Below are 23910 nucleotides of genomic sequence, written 5' to 3' on the forward strand. Positions count from 1 at the left end.
CCAGGGCAGAGGACTTGGGTGAGTAGCTAGCTGGTAGACAGTGGACACCACTCAGTGGCAGAGTCTTGCAAGGCCATATTGAATCCATGAACCAGAAACCCCCCTGTGGGGCCCCCCCCTCCAAGTTTTCCTGGAGCCCCAGGCCTGGGCCTCGGAGGGGGGTTGCCCAGCTTCTCTGCTGCCCCCTCGGGCCACCTGCAACACCCGCTTTCTTGCTTTAGCTTTGGCAAACAGCCTTTTCTCTTTTGCCTTTTTCTCGGAGGCAGATTGCATGCTTGCTTGCTTGTTGGTAGCTGGGGCGATATTAAACCTTTCCAGGCTCTTAACCTGGGCTTTCAGACCTTTATCACCATTTCTCTTCCAAATTCCCCATCCTTCGGGGGAAAAGGTTTGCACTGATGTGAGGGTACCAGGGCCTCTGGTGTCTTGAGCCCCCAATGAACGTTGGGGACCCTGTCCTCTGTCACTGTCCCAGCCAGAGCAGAAGGGAACTCCCAGTGGTGTTTGGAATGAATTATGCTGGAGGACAGAGGGGACCAGAGGCCCTAGCCCCCAGTCTGTGGATGACTCCCCAGGCCCAGCATCACCGTGCGTTTCCAGGAGTGAAGACATACACAGCCACACAGGCGGGGGGTGGGGGTGAGGTGGACGGGGCCAGGGGAAGCAGCTGGTGAGGGCGGGGCCAGACAGCCCCCGCCCTCTGTCCCCTCTGTCTCTCTCCTAATGGTCTATTAGAAGGGGAAGGGGGAGGAGACTGAGGATGCAGGATGTGAACACTTCCCTGCTTCACCCCCCATCCTTGTTCCCCAAGTCCCATAAGATTATTCATCCTTTCTATTAATTATGGTGAGGCTCCCTCCCCACAGGTTATAGTGGAGGCTCAATCAATGAAATTTATCCCATTGTGTGTTTTGGACAGAGGAGCCTGGCAGGCTACAGTCTATGAGGTCGCAAAGAGCTGGACACAGCTGAATGACAAACACGTGTAATTTTTGGTTTAGCAAGGGTTAGGCCTTTTGTGTTTTTATATATTTCCCCTGGGGGAAAAAAAAAAGAATGGCACGTCGTTAAACTCAACATATTTTAATTTCTCTTCAAAGACGTTTTTTTTGTTCAAGTCATTTTTGAAAAAAAAATTGTTTTAAACAGAAACACCTCTGTTTCTGGTCTATTTAAAATGCCACCTGCTGGCTCAGTCAGTACAGCATGAAATTCTCCACATGCCACTTGCTCACCTCTCTGAGACTAGGCCGAGCCGCCATGAGCACCATAGCCCATCTGCCCTGCTCAACTTGGCCTAAATTCTCAGGCCGAAAGACCCTTTTTAGTTTGCCCATCTGACCAAATGTGTTTCCTGAAGATGCTGGTGTACGTGTCTTGGGTGAAGGGCACTATCACTTCCCAGATCTCCCAACTGCAAATCATTAATGGTGGTTGGACGTGAAAGTTCTGTACCCCACCCTCTGCTTTTTGAAGAACCCTGCAAATTGAAGAAACCTATAAAACCCGTGTGTGTTCAGCTGCGACGGCAACTATAAATTAGCTTGGTTATCTTCTAGGAGAAATGCTATTTATTTTGGATTAGTTTTAAAAAGGGCTCAAAGGATAAGGAGGCCGTTCAGGCCTATTCTGAATTCCTGATGACATCAGCTCCCAAGGGAACTGTACTGCAAGAAGCAAGACTGTAGGTGGGTACCAGGTAATGCCCCCCCACTCCCCACCTCCTCCCGTAGTGAGTAGAACTCTGGCACCCTTAAAGGCTTTGGATCTCATCCATCTCTTCAGCCTGCACTTCACCTGTCTACAGACTGAAAATGTGTACTTTGCTGTCTTCTTACATTCTGAGTGATCCCAGATGTGGTAGGGGATGGAGGGCGATTAGTAGGGCTGGTGTCTTATTTTCAAGTTTGTCTTAAAAAGGCAGGATCGAGGTTTAGGTCAGCTGCTTCTCAGACTTCCGGTGCAATTGACTCTTCTGGGGAAGTCTGCTAAAAATGAAGATCTGAGGACATTCTTCTAAACCTCCTGAAATAGAATCATGGACAGGCCCCGGGAATGTGTTATTTTAATCCCCTGGTGACTCAGTGGTAAAGAATCCGCCTGCCAGTGCAGGAGACGTGGGTTTGATCCCTGGGTTGGGAAGATCCCCTGAAGAAGGAAATGGCATCCTGCTCCAGCATTCTTGCCTGGGAAAACCCCATGGACAGAGGAGCCTGGTGGGCTACCGTCCATGGGGCCGCAAAGAGTTAGACACGACTAAGCGCACACGAACCAAGGGGATTATGAGTAGATTGGTCTATTTATTTATTTTTGGCTGCGCCCTGCGGAGTGTAGGATCTTAGTTCCCCAACCAGAAATCGAACCCACGTCCCTGTATTGGAGGCGTGGAGTCTTAGCCACTGGACTGCCAGGGAAGTCCCTGATATAGATTGGTTTAAGTGAATCTGGGATGACTGACCAAGGAAGAAACAATTTAGACATCACCTGGGCACCCAGTATATATCCAGGACTCAGTCTGAAGGTAGGATTGCCAGATTGAGCAAAAACAAACCAAAAAAACTCCCAAGAAATAACAGCAGCAAAGAGATGCTCAGTTAAATGTGAATTTTAGGTAAACAGTGAATGATTTTTTGCCTAAGTGTGTCCCATGCAATTGTCGGGACACGCTTATATTGAAAACCTGTTCGTTGGTTACCTGAAATTCACATTTAACGAGCTGCCCTCCCTGTATCTGACAACCTACCTGCAGAAGAAGTAGGCTGGTGCCTTGTGGGTTCACCTTCCTCTGGGCTGTGTTCCTTTAGGTCTGAGGTCTTAGGAGAGCTAAGTCCAGCCAGGGGAGGTGACAGGCAGAGCTCTTAGCCCTACTGTTGGGGTTTGGGCAGGAGTGAGTCAGTCGCACTATGGTTGTGCCTCTGATCATAGCTGTTATTTTGGTTTCTGAAAAATGTGCCGCCCTCGCCAGCTTCTTGGGCTGTGCCTGCCCGGGTTTAAATAGCTTTCTTCAGAGCTAAGCCTGAGGACGAGTCGACAGCCCTTCTCTTTGGGGCCAGTTGGCTGCTCCAGTTTGCTTCGACTGCCAGGGTTGGAGGAGGAGAGAAAACGGAACACGCCAAGTGCTGGCGTGGGTGTGTTTGCTGGCAGGCGCTGCCAGTCCCTGCGAGGAGCAGAAGGGAGGGACAGCTGTGTCCCCAGCCAGATTCTGGGGGGCTCCTCCTGCCGATCTGGGGATAAGAGAGCCCGACCACGTCAGGGCTGAGTGTTAAGGGGGTGTCCTCCTGAGCTTGGGAGCAGGACATCCTAGCCAGAGATGGGTACCCCGCTTTCCTTCCTCTCTCCCAGAATTCCTCTGGGACGCCTTCTTAGGTACAGTTTGGCCCCTTGGATACCCCTCCCCCTTCCAGCCAAAATTCCCTTCTGCAGAAACTTGTTTCGTGTTCTGGGGGTGTAAGGGTGAGGTCTTCCTAGAAGGGTGTTACTGGCTTTTAGCAAAGATAGAGCTGGTGATTGTGAGGTCTCAGCCCTGTGGCTATGCCTCCCTGGACGCAGCCAGGATATCCTGCCCACCACTCCCTGCCCCGCCCCCCTCCAAAAAAAATCCACACCAAACATTGGAGTCTCCTCTTGACTTTACCAACAGAATTCAAGCTTCAAGTTATCAGGGAAGGCTTTTTTTTTTTTTTTTTTAATCTTTTGCCCATACCACACAGCATGTGGGATCTTAGTTCCCTGACCAGGAATCGAACCTGCGCCCCCTACATTGGCAGTATGGTCTTATGGACCACCAGGGAAGTCCCAGAGAAGTTTTTGATTAAAGAGGTTCTATTGCCTTGCCTTCTGGAAGGCTGAGCCCAGATGAGACCCCTATCCCCAGTCATGTGTGCTTGGGGAAGGCAGTGTCCTGTTCATGCTGTTTTAGGGGGCCAGGCAGGCACCTGAGAAGTTGCTAGTGGTCCAGAAGACCTAGAATCCCTTCAGGGAAGCCTCTAACCTTTTTTGAACACCTGGGGGAGATCCCACACCTTGCCTTGCACTTGGGCATGGGGTGGCCTTTAGCTGCTAGCCCAGAAAGATGTCTTTATGTGAGTAAGAAAAATACAGCCCCTCTGCGCAGACATGGCCTGCTTTAGGACTGAAGGTTTAGAACACAGAATACAACCCATGTATAGCCCCCTTGGCTGAGTGCCTTTGTACAGTGATCAACCTGGACAACTGTACTAGGCAGCCCTGCAGGGCATGTTCCTGGATCTTTCTTACCTTCTTATGAGTCTCATTATTTCCAAGTCCTCATTCCTCAGTTAAAGGACAGTGTTAGGGAACAGGAGGAGGAGGAGGAATCTGTCTCAGGTTCTGCTTCCTTGAGGGTTTGTTACATGTGTCTTTCTTGAAAAAGCAGTTTCCCCTTTTCACTTAAAAAAAAAATTAATTGGAAGCTAATTACTTTACAGTGTTGTGGTGGGTTTTGCCATACATTCACATGAATCACCCATAGGTGTACATGTGTTCCCCATCCTGACCCTCCCTCCCACCTCCCTCCCCAATCCCATCTCTCAGGGTCATCCCAGTGCACCAGCTCCGAGCACCCTGCCTCATGCATTGAACCTGGACTGGCGATCTGTTTCACATATGATAGTATACATGTTTCAGTGCTATTCTCTCAAATCATCCCACCCTTGCCTTCTCCCACAGAGTCCAACAGTCTGTTCTTTACATCTGTGTCTCTTTTGCTGTCTTGCATATAGGGTCATCGTTACCATCTTTCTAAATTACATATATATGGGTTAATATACTGTATTGGTGTTTTTCTTTCTGACTTACTTCACTCTGTATAATAGGCTCCAGTTTCATCCACCTCATTAGAACTGATCACTTTTGAGCGAGGCTGTCTCCAGTCTTAGTTCTTTGGATCCACATTGCTGAGAATCTGCCCTCCACCCACCACCCCGACTGTCGCGTGCTGCCTGTATGTGGGAGTGTGGGTCAGCGGGGGGCACTGGTCTTGTTCTGACACCATACCCCCACCACCTCCCCTCCTTGCTCCTGGCTGGAATGTGGCTCAGTGTGGGTAGCCTGAGATCAGTCCCACAGGAGAGGAGCCGGGAGTTTCACCTTCCCCTTGGTCCTGCCCAGAGTGGAGTTTGATTTTTCCCCACCCCGCAGTGAAGCAGACCTCTGGGCTTTGTGCGCAAGGTCCAAGCGGGCAGGGGTTTTGGGGGTTTTCCAGCCACAGCTGCTGGGCAAGAAGGCATCTCTCTCCATTCTTCAAGGCGAATGAAGATAGAAGGCTTAGGGGGATGAAAAGTTACCCCAGTTTTTATTATCACAGCTTACCTTTAATTTTTTTTTTTTTGTTGGAGTATGATTGCTTTACTATGTTGTGCCAGTATCTGCTGTACAACCAAGTGACTCATCTATATGCATGCATATATCCCCTCCCTCCTGAGCTTCCTTCCCACACCCCCATCTCACCCGTCTAGGTCAGCACAGAGCCCCGAACTGAGCTCTCTGTGTTATGCAGCAGCTTCCCACTGGCTATCTGTTTTACATATGGCAGTGCCCACATCGGTCCTGGTGTCCCAGCTCGGCCCGCCCTCCCCTTCCCCTGGGTCCGCATGTCTGCTCCCTGCATCTGCTTCTCTATTCTTGCCCTGCAAATACGTTCATCTGTTCCATTTTTTTTCTAGATTCTACATACATGCGTTCATATACGATATTTGTTTTTCTCTCTGACTTACTTCACTCTGTATAACCAGCTCTAGGTCCATCCATGTCTCTTTAATTTCATGAAATTTCCTTAAATTGTGAAATTAAAAAAAAAAGTAAAGCTAGATGAACGACACCGAGTTCCCTCTCACCCAGACTCAGCAGCATTAATTGTTCACATCTTGTCCCAGTTCTCCATTTCACTGTGTGCCCTTTGCCCCCACCCCACCAAGCCCCACAGCCCCTCCCCCTATCCCAAGACAGTCATTTCTAGGAATTTGGTGTGTGCCTGTTTTCCCCTTCTAAATCTGTATCCATGAGCAACAGATCAGTTTTTGAAACATCTCTGGAGGACATGCTATGTGAATCACTCTGCAGCTGGCTTTCCCTTTCTCGATTTTCTGTTTGTGACAGCTGTGTAGGTTGACTACCACTTTGCGACTCTATGTTTTTGATGCATTATGATATCAGTGGACGTTTAGGCGGTTTCCAATTTTCCTGTGTCGACAGTATTGCTTATATAAGCCCTGAATACCTTGCTCTGCCCTTTTCTCTGTATTAGGCGAGTCCCTTTGGACCTCAGTTTCCCCATCTCTAAAATGGGGTGAGGGCAGGGCGGGATGGTGTTTCATGAGATGGGGAGACCCTTGCAGTTGCGGCCCAGGAGTCTGTAGGTCACTCCAGTCTTTTCTCATCTCAGGCTTGATTGGTGGGGACTGCTGATGGGGACTCCCAGGGGGGTTTCCATTCTGGTGGAGGATGTGAAGGGGCGGGGTGGGTTGTGGGCGGGGCTTGGCATGGGCGGGGCTTGGTGGCCGGCCTTAGTGATGCAGCGTGCCCTGCCTTTTCTCCACAGGGTTCCAAAGATGCCATCAGCCAGCCCTGTCTGGCCACTCAGCCAGACCAACTTCCCAGCCCCTACACCCCGCTTCTTCAGGACTCGCTCCGTGGACAGCCCACCAGTCCCAAAGTCTGAGCCCCCCACCTCCTGCACATTGCACGCACGCACGCGCACACACACACACACACACACATGCCCCTGGCACGTGTCCACACGTGTGCACAGGTGTGTGCAGATACTCAGGGATGGAGCCGCTGCTGAGAGACTTGGGGGAAAGACTGGTCAACAAGGGCTGTTCTGGAAACTTCTCTCCAAGTAATCCACAGGCCTGACCGTAGGTGCTATGGGCACGGGGTCCCCTAGCCCAGGCTCTTAGTGACTCACGTCACCTCTCCCCAGCGGCCCGCTCCATCTGTGAAACACTGCAGCCCCTTCCTGGTGGCTCATCCATGCAGGACAGGGCATTTGCCCTGAGAGGCCGCCACTGTCCCCAAATCCAGCCTAGGAGTGCTGACTTCTTGTGCCTGAACCTGGTGGGCAAGGTTTTGTGGTTCAGCACCCAGCCCGGACCAAAGCTGTAGCCACTGGACAGCCATCTGGGCCTCAGAAACGGAGATGCATCCTAAACCCCCTGCAGGATCATGGGTTTGGGTGTGCGGGTCCCTTCCCTCCAGCCTAAACTGACATCATCCTGTATACTGAGCTGGTCACTTCCTGACTGGGGTGGCAGGAAGCTGTGCCCTGAGCTGCCCCCCACCAAGGTCTGCAGCTACCAGGTGCCAGGGCAGAGGTAGAGAGGCTCCGTCTGGGACGTCAGCCTGGGTGTCTGGTCAGGAGACCCATCTGTCTGGGACTCCTGGTCTCTGGGACAAGCCTCTGTCTCTTTTCTACTGGAAGAAAAACTGAATATCATCTTTTAAAAATAATTCACAATTGAAGTAATAAACCTTTTTAAAAAGTGATTGCCTGAGTCTGTAACAGCCTGTTTATGGGAGGCTGGGTTGGCGAGGGGGTGCGGTTCCTTTGGAAGTTCTAGGCTCTTCTCGAGTGCTAAGTCACTTCAGTTGTGTCTGACTCTGTGCGATCCTATGGACTGTGGCCTGCCAGGCTCCTCTGGCCCATGGGGCTTCCCAGGCAAGAATACTAGAGCGGCTTGCCATCTCCTCCTCCAGGAGGTCTTCCCAACCCAGGGATTGAACCTGCATCTCTTGCATCCCCTGCTTTGGCAGGCGGGTTCTTTACCACTAGCGCCATCTGGGAAGCCCCAGGCTCTTTTTAGCCAGTATCTCATTTCTCGTTACTGCCATGAGTGCCTCTCAGAGACTGGGCTGCAGGCCTGCCTTTCCACTGTTTTAAGAATTCCAACTTGTGTATATTTAACATTTTATATAAATTCTGCATGAATTCAGTTCCCCTTAAGAAAGAATAGCATCCATGTGAACCATTATCCCCACCCCATCTTTTGACCCACCTTTTGATTTTTGAGTAGAATTCCCTCATAGGTACGTACCACAGGTTTCCAACCATTTGTGAGTTGAAGGACATTTCACATATGTCCTGTTTTTGGTGATTATGCATAGAATGCTGCTACAAACACGAAAATACAGGTTTTTGTGTGAACATATATTTGTTCTTTTCCTTTTTTTTTTTTTTTTTTTTGCTCTTGTGATCTTAGTTCCCCAACCAGGGATTGAACTGGGGCCCACAGCAGGGGAAGCACAGAGTCCTAACTACTGGACCACCCGGGAATTCCCGATTTTCATTTCTCTTAAGGAAAATAGGTAGGCATGAGAGTGCTAGGTCACATGGTAACACATAAGTTTGTGTTTAACCTTTTTCACAGTAGCTGCGCCGTTCTACATTCCCACCATCTAGGTATACCTTGGTACTTCTGGGTTTTTAAAAAATCATTATCATTTGTAGTGGTATCACATTTTTTTGTGATTTTTATTTGCATGGAAGTACATTTGCTAATGAGATGGTGGTTTCCTCTTCACTCTCAGCTAATTTATGTATCCATGAATGACTGCGACTGCCAGAATGGGACCAATTTTGTCATCAATCCTATTCTTGTTTTGCATAAGTGCAGAGAAGCCTTGTTTACATGAATAAATAGCTGGAAGTAGAAGGAATATTCTGATAGCAGAGTCACTCAATTCTTTTATTTACATTTTTTTATTTTTAAAAGATGAGGGTATTTTTATTTTAGATTAGAGCACAGTTGATTAGCAATGCTGTGTTAGTTTCAGGTGTACAGCACAGTGATTCAGTTATACACACACATACACGCATTTTTTTTCCCCAAATTATTTTTCCATGTAGATCATTAAGAGTATTGAGCAGAGTTCCTCATGCTATACAGGAGGTCCTTCACTCAATTTTTAGACTGCTGAGTAATGGGCAAAAATAGGGTGGTGATCTATCATCCAAAAAGTATTTTTAGTGATCTATCAACTGACACCTCCATCTGACCTTTCTTCACATTCGTAGAAGGCTACAAAGTGGAAACCACCGACTTGCAAAAGGGTTACACAGTCTTTTAGATCAGTTCTCGAAACCAGTATTTGAGAGTGTGCCTCTGGTGGGGGCTGAATGGCCGGGAAGGGCTGCACCTGCCTGCTTCAGAGTGAGGAGCTTGTGAAGGGGCCCAGGGAAGAGAGCTTGCTGCCTGCTTCTGGGGAGACTCACAGGTGACAAGTGTTCCTCAGCTTGAGTTTGAGGACCACTGAGAAGACTGCTGACTTCCCCGTGTCCAAGCCTCATCACAGACACTTGCAACTTTTGCGTTCAGCCCTGCATGCTCATGAAGGAAAAAAGAGACAGTCTCCACAAACCATTCTGCCGTGTGTGTGTGTGTGTGTGTGTGTGTGTGTCCCCAAGTGATCACAGGATGGAAGAGGTGAATTAGCCTCCAGGCATATCATTATGTGAACGTCTTGCTTCTGAATATCTTGGTAAAGTTCAAGCTAATTTGTTTTTTTGGTACAAGCTTGGTCCTTAAACCCAGCCACTGACTTCATTGAGGATTCAGAGAGGAATTGCCCTCTGGCCTCACAGGGGGAGGATGGGCTTCGAGGCCACCTTAAGAGACACGGCATCAGGCTTTAACACGGCCAGGGCCTCGGGAGTTCTTGGAGTGCCTTTGACTCAGGCTTTATTCCTACCCTCTCACTTTACACTGTAACCCCACCCCGCCTACAATATGACTTGGCTAACAATATTTTTCTTCAATTTGATCCACTTTTTGACTTAAAAGAAATTTTCTTTAAAAAAATTTGTTCTTTTAAAAAGTTTTATCTGAACTTGTGGGTCCAACAGGCAAGTTACATTTTTCTTGTTGTTGTTGTTAGTAGCTTAGTCGTGTCCAACCCTTTGCGACCCCATGGACCTTAGCCCGCCAGGCTCCTCGTCTGTGGAATTCTCCAGGCAAGAGTACTGGAGTTGGGTTGCCATTCCCTTCTCCAGGGGAGCTTCTGACCCAGGGATCGAACCCGGGTCCCCTGCATTGCAGGCCGACTCTTCACTTTCTGAGCCACCAACAAAGACGTAACTGCGTGGAATCTAAAAAATAAAGCAAACTAGTGAATATAACAAAAAAGAAACAGACTCTTAGATGTGGAGAACAAGCCAGTGGTTACCAGTGGGGAAAGGGAAGCGGGGGAGGGGCATGATAGGGTTAGGGAAGTAGGAGGTACAAACTGTTATGTATAAAAAAAACTAGCTGCAACGATATACTGTACATATAGCCAATATTTGATAATATAGCCAATATTTGATAATAACTATAAATGGAATATAACCTTTAAAAATTGTGAACCACTGTGTTGTACACCTAAAGCTTACATAATATTGTACATCAACAGCACCACAATCGGAAAATATATTAAAAAATACTTAACTATTAAAGCTTAAAGGTGTTCATCCGGGTACCACCAGACCTGCCTAATTCAGGAACTCTATACTGTGCCTTATTGTGTCCTCCACTTCCTCCTCTTACCACTCACTCTGCCTGAGGAATAAGTGTCTGGCTCAGTCCTGGCCATCATCAAAGACTCAATTCCAGCCATGTCCCCTCTTCCAGGAAGCCTCCCTGATCTCTTGTGCTCACTCAGCTCCCCCCTCAACCCCCTGCTTGGGATTCCTGAGTTGCTGTGTCTGTACCTTAGACGATACTAGAATGTTCTAGAATACTGGAAGTCCTAACCCCAGTTACTGGAGTCCCTAAACCCCGAGAGCCTGTAATGTAAGCCCTGCCACCTCACCAGAAACTAGTTTTAACCAAGATGGTTACTCACATTCCCATGTATTCCTTTGCTCATTCAGATGGTCACTCTTTCAACCAATATTTATGGAGTGTTTGCTACACACTGAGAATGAAGCTATTAGGGTGGTTTTCCTAGTATTTAAAAAAAGAAGAAGAAGAATACCTTCTTGGCAAAGTCAGTGCGGAGCTCAAAAAAACGGGTGGACCCGATTTGTGGGTTCAGGGCTGGGGACCCTGCGTTCAACCCTCCAATTCCAGAGCCCCTGGGGTCTCTCGCCTGGAGGAGGCTGTGGCAGCCTGGTCCATCTGGGTACCACGCTTGTCCTGTGCGGTCCCTTCCTCAAGCAAGCCCTGAGAGGCCCTCCTGAAATGTAAACTATCACCACACTCATCTTTTGTTTAAATCCTTACTGGGTTTTTCCCCACCTGGAGGGTCAATCCCCTTCTCGCAGGCTGATAGGAAAATCCTTCCCCTTTTCAGGCTGTGATGCTGGGCTTCTGGGCAATTACAGGTTTGGCCACTGGAGGGCGAGCTGCGCACACAGGTGGTTAGGAGGTCTGGGTTCTCATTCTCAGAGGTGCTGAGATCACCTCTTAAATTCCTTACAATGAAAGGGGAGAAATGCAGGGGTCACTGCCGGGAGCCGGCATATTGCATATTGAGTGCATATTGCATATTGAGTGCAGCACTTTCCACAGCATCATCTTTCAGGATCTGGAATAGCTCAGCTGGAAGTCTATCACTGCCAGGAGCCAGCGTGAGGAGCTCCGCCCATGGCAAAGGTCATGAGGAAGGAGGCTCGGCCTACGCAAAGGCGGGCTCGAGCCTCAGGAGTCCCCCTGGAAGTTCTTGAGAATCTACCCCCAAAACCAGAGTCTGCCTACTTTCTGCTTTGTGCTTTCACCTACACCTCTGACTTTACGGGGGGCTGTCCCCCATGACCTCTCTCTGAAAAAAGAGTTAGCTTACAGCTCCAGTTAATAATTCCTGGGTGTGACAGTGTTTAACCTACAAACTCCTTTGGCAATCCTCTAGCCTGCCTGAATAGGTTTTTCCGGCCAGATGTGATTGTTCAGAGCCTCCCAACTGTGAGAGGCAGGAGATGTTCTAAACTGTCTAAACACAGATTCCTTTGAGTAGTTAAAAGATTGATTAGAAATTGTATTGGTGAAGGGTTTTTCACTTATTGGGCCAATGTTTGCTGCTAAGTCTCCATACTCCTTGCCTACTGTGTCCTTGGCAGTGTATTGATTGATACAATGGGTGTATAGAAATGTAAGTAGTAGCCTCAATGTTTATAACCTTGGACCCTTGAGTTAATTCTTTTCTTGATTGAGCCCACCTCACCTTTGCCCTATAGGAATGCAGCTTTGTCCAATGCTTTTTTGGAGGCTGGTGCCTGACTTTGGAATAATCACCTTTAGAGAAAAATAAGTTTCTTAAAATGTTAACAGGCCTCCTGGCCAGAAGATGATGTAAATCACCTGAACTTTTGCATATGATAAGTTTGAAAGCCTGGCTTCGAGTAGAACCAGGAACTGCTGTCCTTGCATGACTCCACCCCTTCCCCCATTATCCTCTATGCACAACTTAAGGTATAAAAACTACTGTGGAAAATAAAGTGCGGGCCTTGTTCACCGAAACTTGGTCTCCCCATGTTGCTCTCTTTCTCAAATTCTGGCTGAGTCTCCATCTGGAGCGCGGAACCCACCATGCTTGCTAATTATGCCTGGGCTTCTAAGATCTGACCAGGGAGGCCTCAGTGTCTCCTCTCCTTCGGGAGAACGGAAGGACGCCTGCGGCCTACGTAAGTGGTGCAAACTTCTTGTCTTGAAGTTTTATTGGTCTCCCACATAAACCAAGCTACTCAGCCTCTTTTCTCCACTGAATTTTCCTACTGAGCTATCCTCATTCTATTACTCTTTATATCTTTGATAAATATTTATAAATAAATAGGTCGCCGACGCCATCCCTGCTTCGAATACCCTGGATCAGCCGGGGCTGGACCTCGGCAGGTCACAGTCTGGCTTCAGAAACTTGCAACCTCCAGAAATTTCATTTTATGCCTCAGTTTCAGTCGCTCAGTCGTGTCCGACTCTGTGACCCCATGGTCTGCAGCATGCCAGGCATCCCTGTCCATCACCAGCTCCTGGAGCTTGCTCAAACTCATGTCCATGGAGTCGGTGATGCCATCCAACCATCTCATCCTCTGTCGTCCCCTTCTCCTCCTACCTTCAATCTTTTCCAGCATCAGGGTCTTTTCCAGTGAGTCAGTTCTTTGCATCAGGTGGTCAAAGTATTGGAGTTTCAGCTTCAGCATCAGTCCTTCCAATGAATATTCAGGGTTGATTTCCTTTAGGATTGACTGGTTGGATCTCCTTGTAGTCCAAGGGACTCTCAAGAGTCTTCTCCAACACCACAGTTCAAAAGCATCAATTCTTCATCACTGAGCCTTCTTTATGGTCCAACTCACATCATACAAGACAACTGGAAAAACCATATTTTCTGGGAAGCGATTCCTTAATATTCTTCAGATTTTCAAAGGGGTCTTGACCTCCAAGTTTCCTCTGAGCAAGAGTGAGACTCCTAAAATAAAACTAGGTTCATGGGATATTCATGCTTCCTTAACATGAAGAGGAAAGGGCTCTGATCTTGGAGGCAGGTCACCCGCACACGAGTTCAGTTGTACCCGTTGCTGGGCAGCCTTGGAGAACTGTAACCTCTCTGAACCTTGAGTTTCCTGCCCTTGTGAGTAAAGATTGTTGCTCTATGAATTCCTGAGAAGCCTTATGAAGGTGGAATAGAAATGAATGTGTGAACATACAGGGTCCAGGACTATTGTGAAAGATCTCAGCTACTGAGCCTCCAGCAAGCATTTATTAGATACCTACTGTGTGCAGAGCACTGGGCGGGCACTGAGAGGGAGTCTCTCTCAAAGGGCTATGTAGATGGATACATTCATTCAGCTAATATTTTCTGGGTGCTAACTGTGTGTCAGGTGCTTGAGTACACACATTGGGAGTTGTCTTGCTTGGAGATGCTGACACAGAGACTCCTGGCCAAGGGGTGTCCCAGGAAGGCAAACTGGGGTCCAGCAGCCAGAGAGGGTAGTTTTTCAAGGAAGACCAGCAGGCACTGGGCTTTGGGGGGAAAGTACCCAGAAGCCAGGGGGAACACAGAAACAGTCAAAAGGGATCTGTTTGGATCTGTGAGAGTACCAGTGCTATCTGCCTCAGAAACACAGCGGTTGGGGGCTTCCCTAGCGGTAAATAGATAAGAATCCACCTGCCAATGCAGGGGACACAGGTGTGACACCTGGTCGGGAAGATTCCACCTGCTGTGCGGCAAATAAGCACACGCACCACGACTACTGAGTCCCTGCACCCTAGAGCCTGTGCTCTGCAAAGAGAAGCCCTGCTCGCCTGCGACTAGAGAAAGCCAGCGAGGAAGACCCAGGCCAATCACAAACTGTGTGTGTGTGTGTGTGGGGGGGGGGTGTGTGTGTGTGTGTATGGTGGTGGACAAAGCAGGAGAGGTCCCTGCCCCGTGGTTTATATTCTAATGGGGGCAACAGTGAACAAGTAAGTGAGTAAGATAACACCAGAAGTGACAGGTGCCAGGAAAGAAGTAAAACAGATGACATGAGGAGAGGAAGTGTTTGTTGTGGGGGGGGGGGGGGCAGGAGTGCTACTTAGATGAGAAGGGTGCTACTTAGATATGCTCTGAGAAGGGCTATTTATGCTGTTTCCCAAAGGATTTGAAGGAAAAAGAGCCCTTTAAGAATCGAGAAGGTCTGCACGTGCAAAGGTCCTGAGGTAGCAGCAGACAGACAGGAAATGAATGGGGCGTGGCTGGAGTGTACCCAACACAGAGGCAGAGGAGGCTGTAGAACTGGGCGGGGGCTAAATCCGGCAGGGCCCTGGAGTTTGGATTTTAAGTATAGTGGGAGTCATTGGAGCGTTTTAAGCTGGGCAGCAAGGTGATCGCTGATTGGCTGTGTGGGGAATTACGGTGGGGGCACAGGTGGGTGAAGAGATAGGTGGCAGGAGGCACGCTACAGTTTATAAAACCTCCCTTTCCCCCCTGCCCTTGCCATGGAACACTCAGAGCACTCGTGGAGTGGCCGGGGCAGGAGAATCAGGCCGGATTTACCAGTGGGGAAACTGAAACACATTCCTTACTTCGTCTTTTTTGCTTCCTGGGTGATCCCTTGAGGGGAGGCCGTCTGCCTTTGGCTCTTCACTCTCAAGGTCTTGCCCTTGCAGTTTGATCTTTTTGTGTGTGTGTAAGCATTTAATCACGCTCTGCCTCCCTCCTTAGACTCTAAGCTCCTGAGGGCATGTACTTGGTCTGTAGGGGGTACCAGCTGTATTCCTGGAGTCTGGCACAGTGCCTGGCAGGAAAGTGGGTGCGCAAAGGCTTTGTGGAATAAACGAACGAATGATGGGGGAGTGGTGAACGTAAGAGATGTGATTGAAGGAGGGCAGAGTGCAGAGCCCGCGCACCCCAGCTGCCTCGCTCTGCACCCCTCCCTTCTCTCTCCCATCCCCACCTTGTGTTGAAGCCCCAGAGCCCGCCCAGGGCCCCGCCAGATGCTGGAAGTGCAGACGTTGGCCACCAGGGGGCGCCATGGGCCCGCCCTCTGAAGGGCAGCTCCTGGTTATGTATTCAAAGACGTGGGCTCAACTTGGGCCTTTCTGGCAGTCGAGAGGGGCCTGAGCCACGTCCGTTTTTTGTTTTTTGTTTTTGTTTTTTTTTTTTTCATTCAAGAGTGGAAAAAAAAAAAGAAGAAAGATCGACAGATCAGCGCTGCATAACCTGTGCTCCTTGTGTTTCTCCATTGTACATATTAAGAGTTTCTACACATAAAAAATGCTCTGCAGTATTCTCGTGTGAAGTTACAGGGTCTGTAAAGTTATTAATTAGCAATGTCCACAGAGGGCCGGATTGGCTGACGGGTAATAACTATGATTCTTTCAATCTGGGTGGCCCGGGTTCCAGGACAGTGCCTTCAACCTGGTCTGGAGAGTGGCTCCTGGTGGCTCCAGGCCTCATGGCTGACCACCCCCCCAGCCCCACCCCGCCCCACCAGAGACGGGCCTGAGCCTCACTCAAATCGCAGATGCTGGGGACTCTTGGCCCAGAGCCGGGCTCTGGTGGACTGGTTTCATCTCCTGAAACAGGCTGCTGCTAACATGAACTGAATGCTTCCTATGTACCATGCCCTGCTTTAAACTCTTCGTACGAGGGCGTCTCATTTCCCTCATAACCCAGGTGAACATTCTTATCATCACCATCTTTTTACAGATGAGACAGGTGCAGAGAGGACAAGTAAACACCCAAGGTCTTATGGCTGCTAAGTGTCAGAGTCCAGATTTTAGGCTCAGTAGCTGGGTCCAGGGCATGCGTGCTCATCTGTCACCCAGAGCATCTCCTCGTGGTCCAGTTAACCAGGACTCATGACTGTTGTTTGTCAGAGACTCCTACTCTCTCTTTTTTAATTAAAAAATATATGTATACATATATATTTTTGGTGGTACCATGTGGCATGCAGGATCTTAGTTCTCTGAGCAGGGATCAAACCTGGGAACCCTGCATTGGAAGATCAGAGTCTTAATCACTGGATCACCAGGAAAATACTGCCCCCGCTACGCCCCACCTTTAAAGGTATGAAAGTAAATTGAAAGTGTCAGTTGCTCAGTTGGGTCCAACTCTTTGCGACCCCAGGGACTGTAGCCCGCCAGGCTCCTCTGTCCATGGAATCCTCCAGGCAAGAATACTGAAGTGGGTAGCCATTCCCTTCTCCAGAGGATCTTCCTGACCCACTGATTGACTCCAGGTGTCCAACATTGTGGGCAGATTCTTTACCATCTGAGCCACCAGGGAAGCCCCTTTTAAAGGTATGTGCATCTTTATTTTTATTTTATTTATTTTTTCGGTTGCACTGTGTGACATGTGGAACTTCCCTGAGCAGGGATTGAACCTGGGTCCCCTACATTGGAAGTGTGTAGTCTTAACCATTGGACCATCAGGGAAGTCCAGAGACTCCTGCTGTCTTGTGTCCTTTCTGGAAATCATGCTGGGGAAACCAGCTTTGAGGAACGTCATTTTCAAGCAAATATACAGATGGGTCCTGATTCTGGAGCATCTGAGATTGAAAAGTTTGTTTACTCCCAACTCAATCCCAGCTCCATCCAGAAAGAGGTCCCGCACACCAGCACATGCCCTGTGATGCCAGAAAAACCCTTAGCGGGGGAACATCTAGGCTCGTTCCAGAGAGGTTGAGAACGGGAGGGAAGGAGAAGAGTAAGAATAAACATGCTAAAAATAGTGCTTGGCTCTCTCACACCCACAACAAGACTGCAAAGGGAGGGCAGAGGAGACTGGAGGAAGCCGCCCAGGACTTTTGCCAGAGGGAGGGCTAAGGGCCACTGCTTCAGTGGGGGCTGTTTCTCAGACTGTTCTCTCCCAGGGCTCGGGTGCCAGCTTCTGAGGGTTCCAGGCCTGGCATGCCTCCCCAGAGGGTGAAGGCCAAGTGGCCGTGTCTTGGAGTCTGGAGTTGTGAACGTTCCCAGATCTCACAGGCACTTTGGCCATGAGGCCCGAGCCGCAGCAAACTTGACAACATCCAGAGGTCCTCAGCTGAAGACGAAGGGGGTCCTTTGAGATGGAGATATTTGTTTTCAACTTTAAGTGACAGATGTTTGAGCAACATCAGTCACGATGCACATTTCTGCACACTGACTCTCATCCACCCCCTCAACTTCCATGATGAAATGGGACTTCCGTTCCTCCGGGGAAGACATCTCAGCAGATGGGCTGGAATAGTGTGGCGTGGAAAGCATCCTTGTGGTGGCCCGGCCTGTGGCAGGTTCTCAGAACTGTGGAACGTTGCTCTGGTCTCTGGCATCTTCCATCTGTGCCCATGGCCCGCCCCATCTGCTCTTCCCTGGGCTGCTGGAATTTCTTCCATTTTAGGGGACAGGAACTCCCAGAGAAGACACGAAGAGTCTCTGGTCACAGGGTGGTGACCCAGCCCCTGTGGTCTCTGGCTGTGGCAGCTGCAACTGTTTGGGGGAAGGACATGGTTTCTTCCATGATATCAGACCTAGAGATTAGGCAGCCAGGGAGGTTTGGAAGCCAGAGCTGTTTGCAAAGAGGCCCTGACATGCTGTGTTCTGCAGGCAAGTCACTTTGACCCCTTGGTGCCCCTGCTCTCCTCTCTCCAAAAGACACTCCAATTCCTGTTGCATTGATTTCATAGGTCCTCATGATGGTCACACAGAGGACTTTCCTTTCTTTCTTTGGCTGCGCTACATGCCATACAGGATCTTAGTGCCCTGATCAGAGATTGAACCCTTGCCCCCTGCAGTAGAAGCACATCTTAGCCACTAGACCTCCAGGGAAGTCCTGAAAAGACTGTCAAACGGGTCACAAAGTACTCTTGGATCAAACATTCAGGATGCAGTTTACCTAAGTATCTGTAATGTCTAGTAGAGGTGAGCTGTGAAACCATACATCCCCAGGAGGCGTTGCTGTCACACATGGTGAGGGCGTTCTCCCAGGTGAATCACTGGATGGATATCTTCTGTGTAAAACTAGCTTCTTTAAATGGTATGTGTAGATCAGTGGAAGTGTTAGTCATTCAGTCGTGTCTGACTCTTTGGGACCCTGTGGACTGTAGCCTGTCAGACTCTTCCGTCCTTGGAATTCTCAAGGCAAGACTACTGGAGTGGATAGTTGTTCCCTTCTCCAGGGGATCTTCCCGACCTAGGGGCCGAACCCAGGTCTCCTGAGTCGCAGGCAGACTCTTTACTGTCTGAGCCACCAGTTCAGTTCAGTTCAGTTCAGTCGCTCAGTCGTGTCCGACTCTCTGTGACTCCATGAATCGCAGCACGCCAGGCCTTCCTGTCCATCACCAACTCCCGGAGTTCACTCAGACTCACGTCCATCAAGTCAGTGATGCCATTCAGCCATCTCATCCTCTGTCGTCCCCTTCTCCTCCTACCCCCAATCCCTCCCAGCATCAGAGTCTCTTCCAATGAGTCAACTCTTCACATGAGGTGGCCAAAGTACTGGAGTTTCAGCTTTAGCATCATTCCTTCCAAAGAAATCCCAGGGCTGATCTCCTTCAGAATGGACTGTTTGGATCTCCTGGCAGTCCAAGGGACTCTCAAGAGTCTTCTCCAACACCACAGTTCAAAAGCATCAATTCTTTGGTGCTCAGCCTTCTTCACAGTCCAACTCTCACATCCATACATGACCACTGGAAAAACTATAGCCTTGACTAAAATGCCCACAGAACCAGGCAGCAATGTCAATAGGCCCAGAAGGCCTGGTGTTTGGTCTCTGAGTGGTAGGGTAGCTAGTGGTAGAAGGTTTTATCTGCCCAAAACTTCACAAGAGAGCTAGTGGGTATATGCATTTCCAAAGTGACACCTTCTCAACACTTTTTAAAAGTACAGATGACACCGTTATTGCTAAGACTTTGATGAAATTACGTTAAAGTGTGAAAGTGAGGCTGTTACACCTGTAGTTAAAGAGAGCGTCATTTTGTATCTGGGGTTCTGGGTTATTTGACACCTTGCCTTGCAGACTCCAGTCCAGGCTGCCTCTCTGTCATCTGAGAACCTGGCTTTGTCTTCAGTCACGCTGATGATTGCCTGATCTGATGGGAATGCAGGCTCTTGTTACCAGGTCTTTCAGTGTTGTTCTTGTTTTTTTTTTAAATTTCAAGAGAATTTTTTAAAAAGTGAAATCTCCTGATTTTTAATTATTGGCAACATATTCCAATTAAATAAAATACTGTGTGGGCCGAAGCAAATGTGTCTTGAATAGGACTTGGTCTATTTGTTTTTGCTCAGTATTTGCCTTTGCTTGTTATTTGTGTAATTTAAGTATAAGTGACTGTGGTGATATGCCCCCCCTTTCTGGAGGTGTGTAAAGAGGTGTCTTGCGTGTACGTGCTAAATCACTCAATCGTGTCCAGCTCTTTGCGACCCCATGGACTGTAGCCCACGAGGATCCTCTGTCCATGGGATTCTCCAGGCAAGAATACTGGAGTGGGCTGCCATTTCCTTCTCCAAGGGATTTTCCTGACCCAGGGATCAAACCTGGTCACCTGCATTGCAGGTGGATTCTTTACTGTGTGAACCGCCAGGGAAGCCCCTCAGAAAGATGTCTTTTATCAGCCTAATTCCCTGAATATGTTTTTTTTTAACTTTTATTTTTGGCCACACCAAGTAGCTTATAGGATCTTAGTTCCCCAACCAGGGATTGAACCCAGGCCCATGGCAGTGAAAGCCTGGAATCCTAACCAGTAGGCCACCAGGGAACTCCCAGAATGTGTTTGTCTTAGGTACAAATTTATGGTTGAACAGGTCATACTTCAGGGTTTATAAGTGGTAATGGCTGATATATTAGTTTCCAGAGTTAGATAGAACTGGGTGTAAATCCCAGATCTGCTATTTCTTAGCTTTGTGATCTCAGGCAAGTCACTTAACTTCTCTGAGCCTTGATAGCCTCATCTATAAAAATGGAGATAACAAAAATACGACTGTGGTAGCCATTAGTGGTCTGTACACCAGATCTTTTAAACTTTCACCTTCTGGGCATTTGGGTGGAAAATATTTCCAACCCCACGTGGTTGGTTGGGATCACTCTGGCCGATGAGATGAGGGCAGAGTATCACTGTATCACTTCTTGGGCTGCAGCATTTAATTGCAGGGGTGAGAATCTCCCTTTTCTCTAAGAGAGGTCACTTAACCTCTCTGAGGTTGTATACTCTCTGGTGACAGGCAATGTCTGAGCTTTTGGGTGCTCCATCGGCTCGGGTCTCAGAATGACCGAAAGCAGGCCTGTAGATACCATTGGTGGCAGGCAAACAGGGGCTGGGAGAAGATAGCATTGGTGGCAGGCAAACTCTCTGTTTGGAGGAGGTAGCAGGCAGGCTGTGGCAATCATGAACGTTTCAGGCCAGGCCACCGCAGCCTGCCCACGGTGACGTCAGTAACAGCCAGGCCTTGGGCAGAGGTCAGTGTTGACTTTCCCTGGGAAGCAGGAGACACAGAGCTGGTACAAGACACATCCGCCCCGGGTTGGGGAGGAAGGCACCGCACATCTTAGAAAACCTGAAGGTGTAAAAGCTTTCTGTTCAAGCTCCGCTCCCTTCGACACCTAAACCAGGAAGTGGGTGAAAAGAGGGTGCGGGGAGTTTCTGAAAGGACACTAATTTTTTTTTTTGAAATCACATTCCTAGTTCCCTGACCAGGAATTGAACCTGGGCCCACTGTAATGGAAGGGCAGAGTCCCAACAACTGGATCACAAGGGAATTCCCATCAAGTGCCTTTTCATGTACTTAGTGTTTGGCTTTCTTCCCTGTTGGCTCAGTGGTAGAAAATCTGCCTGCAATGCAGGAGACCTGGGTTTGATCCCTGTTTTGGGAAGATCCCCTGGAGAAGGGCATGGCAACCCACTCCAGTATTCCTGCCTAGAGAATCCCTATGGACAGAGGAGCCTTATGGGCTACAGTCCATGGGGTTGCACAGAGTTGGACACAACTGAGTGACTAAGCACAGCACAGCGCTTGCCTTATCTTATGCTTTCAGTCCCTACAAATTTCTCCTACAAGGAGAAATTCACCCCAGATTACAAGTGAGGTAACCAAGACTCAGAGAGGTTGAGTAAGCAGGCAAGAGCTGCACAGCGACGTAATAGGGTGGGTGGTATCCAAACCCAGGTCTTCTGACCCCAGTTCCTATGCTAACCTCTCATGATATTCTTGGGAACGAGAGGAAAATACAGACAAGACAGTCTTGGGCCCCTTTCTCCAGGAGAATCCAGCCAAGGCCATCTTTTATTGTTCTTTTTGGTTTTGATAATTTTTGCCCTGACGACTGAGAACCACTGTGATAGGCCTTGCCAAGTGCTCCATCTGGACTCTCTCTCCACACTCACAAGGCTCCACAGAGGCCCATTATACAGATGGGGCTGCCGAGGCTCAGGGACCTGATTTAGCCATGTGGCCAGCTGGCCTAGGGTGTCTGTGGAAATGATTTGGTGCAGAGCTCTGGGGGCAAAGGGAGGAGTCAGGGACAGCTGAAGGGTCCCCAGGCTTCAGGTGCACGTCCCCTGCAGCCCGTTGGCCAGGAGGCGCCGTGGCTGTGTCTCTGGCTGTGACCCTGAGCAGGGTGAACTCTAGGATAACTCCAGGCAGGCGTGACATCATCTCCCAAAGGAGAGGAATGGCTGTGGACCAGACCAGAGGGTGCAAACCAGTGGCCTATAGACTTGTTGACTTTGGCTTACACAGTGTTTGAAGGGGGAAGAAAAACCTGAATTAGTGGCCAATATTGAAAAATCAAGGGATTTCATGGAAAAATCTGTACTTCAGCTACTTTCGCAAAAATCTGAGCATCTGGCCACACTGAGCCCTCATGCCTGCCTGGCAGCTGTCCCCACCCCTTCCCCCGGGGTGGTGGCTGCTCCGAGCAGGGACACTCATTCTCCACGTCACTACCCAGGTCAGCCACGCTCAATAAATGCTGACGTGCCCTGGTGGCATCTGAGCCGGCAACCTTGCACTGAACCTGAACTCCTGGAACAGACTTCTTGAAGCTGGCCGAGGGCTGTCCAGAACTCCGGAACACATTCTGAAGAGCCCGTCAGTGGTGTGTGGACCCACGGCCTGGCAGTCCCTCATTTCCATTCTGCTGCCACCTTGCAAGTGACCCCTCGATGTTCCAGGTTTTCTCTTGAGAAGCAGCGTGGAACAGCAGGAAGCAAACCAAATGAAGATGGGGGATGGTAACAATGAAGACTGTGCCCCTCCCTCCCCTGGCCACTGATGTCCACGTCCTTATTCCCAGAGCCTGGCTTGGTCAGTCCCCTGCCTCCAGGCATAATATTTCTTCCTCAGCCCCTTCCCCTATTATTCTGGCAACAGTTTCGCACTGGTGCCCACCCCTGGGTACCTCAGTGCCCTTGCCCAGCATTGCCCACATCTCTGTCCATACTTCCTTTGATTAAAATCCCTTAAGCCACTGGGTTTGGATTCTATTTCCTTACATCTAAGGGCTAACTCAGGCTTCCCTGGTAACTCAGCTGATAAAGAATCAGCCTGCAAGGCAGGAGACCTTGGGTTGGGAAGATCCTCTGGTGAAAGGATAGGCTACCCACTCCAGTATTCTTGCCTCTTGGCTTAGATGGAGAAGAACCCACCTGCAATATGGGAGAGCTGGGTTCGATCCCTGGATTGGGAAGATTCCCTGGAGAAGGGCATGGCAACCTATGCCAGTATTCTTGCCTGGAAAATCCCCATGGACAGAGGAGCCTGATGGGCTATAGTCCACAGGGTCACAAAGAGTTGGACACGACAGCGACTAAGCACAGCACACAGCAAGGGCTATCCAGCTCATTCCCGGGGCAACCTCGTGGGGTGGGTTTATGAGCCCATTTTACAGATGTGGAAACAAAGGCCCTGAGTGGTCGAGTTGTTCATGTAACATGACCAGCTGGCAAAGGATGAGGCCAGGTTCTGAGCCCAGGCCACCCTCTTCCCTGACCCCTTTGTCTCCCTAACTGCTATTGTGACTGGGCAGCCTACCCCAGGAACTCTACTTCCTGGTCTGTAAAATAAAGAGGAAACATAATAATGTTCTCAAAGGGCAGATGGGAAATCCTAACTGAGACAGGGGTGGTTTTTGTGGTTATACTCCAGGATAGGCTTTTTTTTTGGGTGTGCTGTGAAGCAAGCAGGATTTTAGTTCCTCAGCCAGGGATCGAAACTGTGCCCCCTGCAGTGGAAGGGTAGAGTCCCAACCACTGGGCTGCCAGGGAGCAACCACCAAGTGCCTCTTCATTTGCTTGCTTTATCTTATGCTCATCTGTTCCTACAAATTCTTCCTACAAGAAGGAATTCACCCTAGGTTACAGATGAAGAAACCGAGGCTCAGAGAGAGGTTGAGTGAGCTGGCAAAAGCTGCGCAGCGAGCCTTAACCGCTGGACCGCTAGGGAAGTCCCCAGATAGGCTTTCACTGTAGGTTGGAATCCATCCTTTGACTGGCTACCCCTGGGTGTTTAAGCTACATATCTGTATATC

At 49.2% G+C, this 23910-nt stretch overlaps 1 protein-coding gene and 1 non-coding gene across 4 annotated transcripts in view; one reads left to right on the forward strand and one right to left on the reverse strand.

The window, feature by feature from the left end:
• The window catches only part of SCARB1 (scavenger receptor class B member 1), a 93207-nt gene extending 85701 nt beyond the window's left edge, over positions 1-7506 (forward strand). For 2 of the 3 annotated variants that reach the window (XM_070769370.1, XM_019977766.2), the window contains exons 12-13: positions 1560-1688; positions 6560-7506. In XM_070769370.1, the coding sequence (XP_070625471.1) occupies positions 1560-1688 (129 nt within the window). In that variant the 3' untranslated portion in view covers positions 6560-7506. The remainder of the gene's footprint in view (positions 1-1559; positions 1689-6559) is intronic. The other variant, XM_019977767.2, reaches the window with a different exon arrangement.
• Positions 7507-16771: 9265 nt separating this feature from the next.
• TRNAG-UCC (transfer RNA glycine (anticodon UCC)) lies at positions 16772-16844 on the reverse strand. The gene has a single exon. It is a non-coding gene; the product is annotated as a tRNA-Gly (tRNA).
• Between the last annotated feature and the right edge of the window lie 7066 nt (positions 16845-23910).

Source organism: Bos indicus, chromosome 17 (assembly GCF_029378745.1).
Source record: "Bos indicus isolate NIAB-ARS_2022 breed Sahiwal x Tharparkar chromosome 17, NIAB-ARS_B.indTharparkar_mat_pri_1.0, whole genome shotgun sequence".
Taxonomy (NCBI): Eukaryota; Metazoa; Chordata; class Mammalia; order Artiodactyla; family Bovidae; genus Bos; species Bos indicus.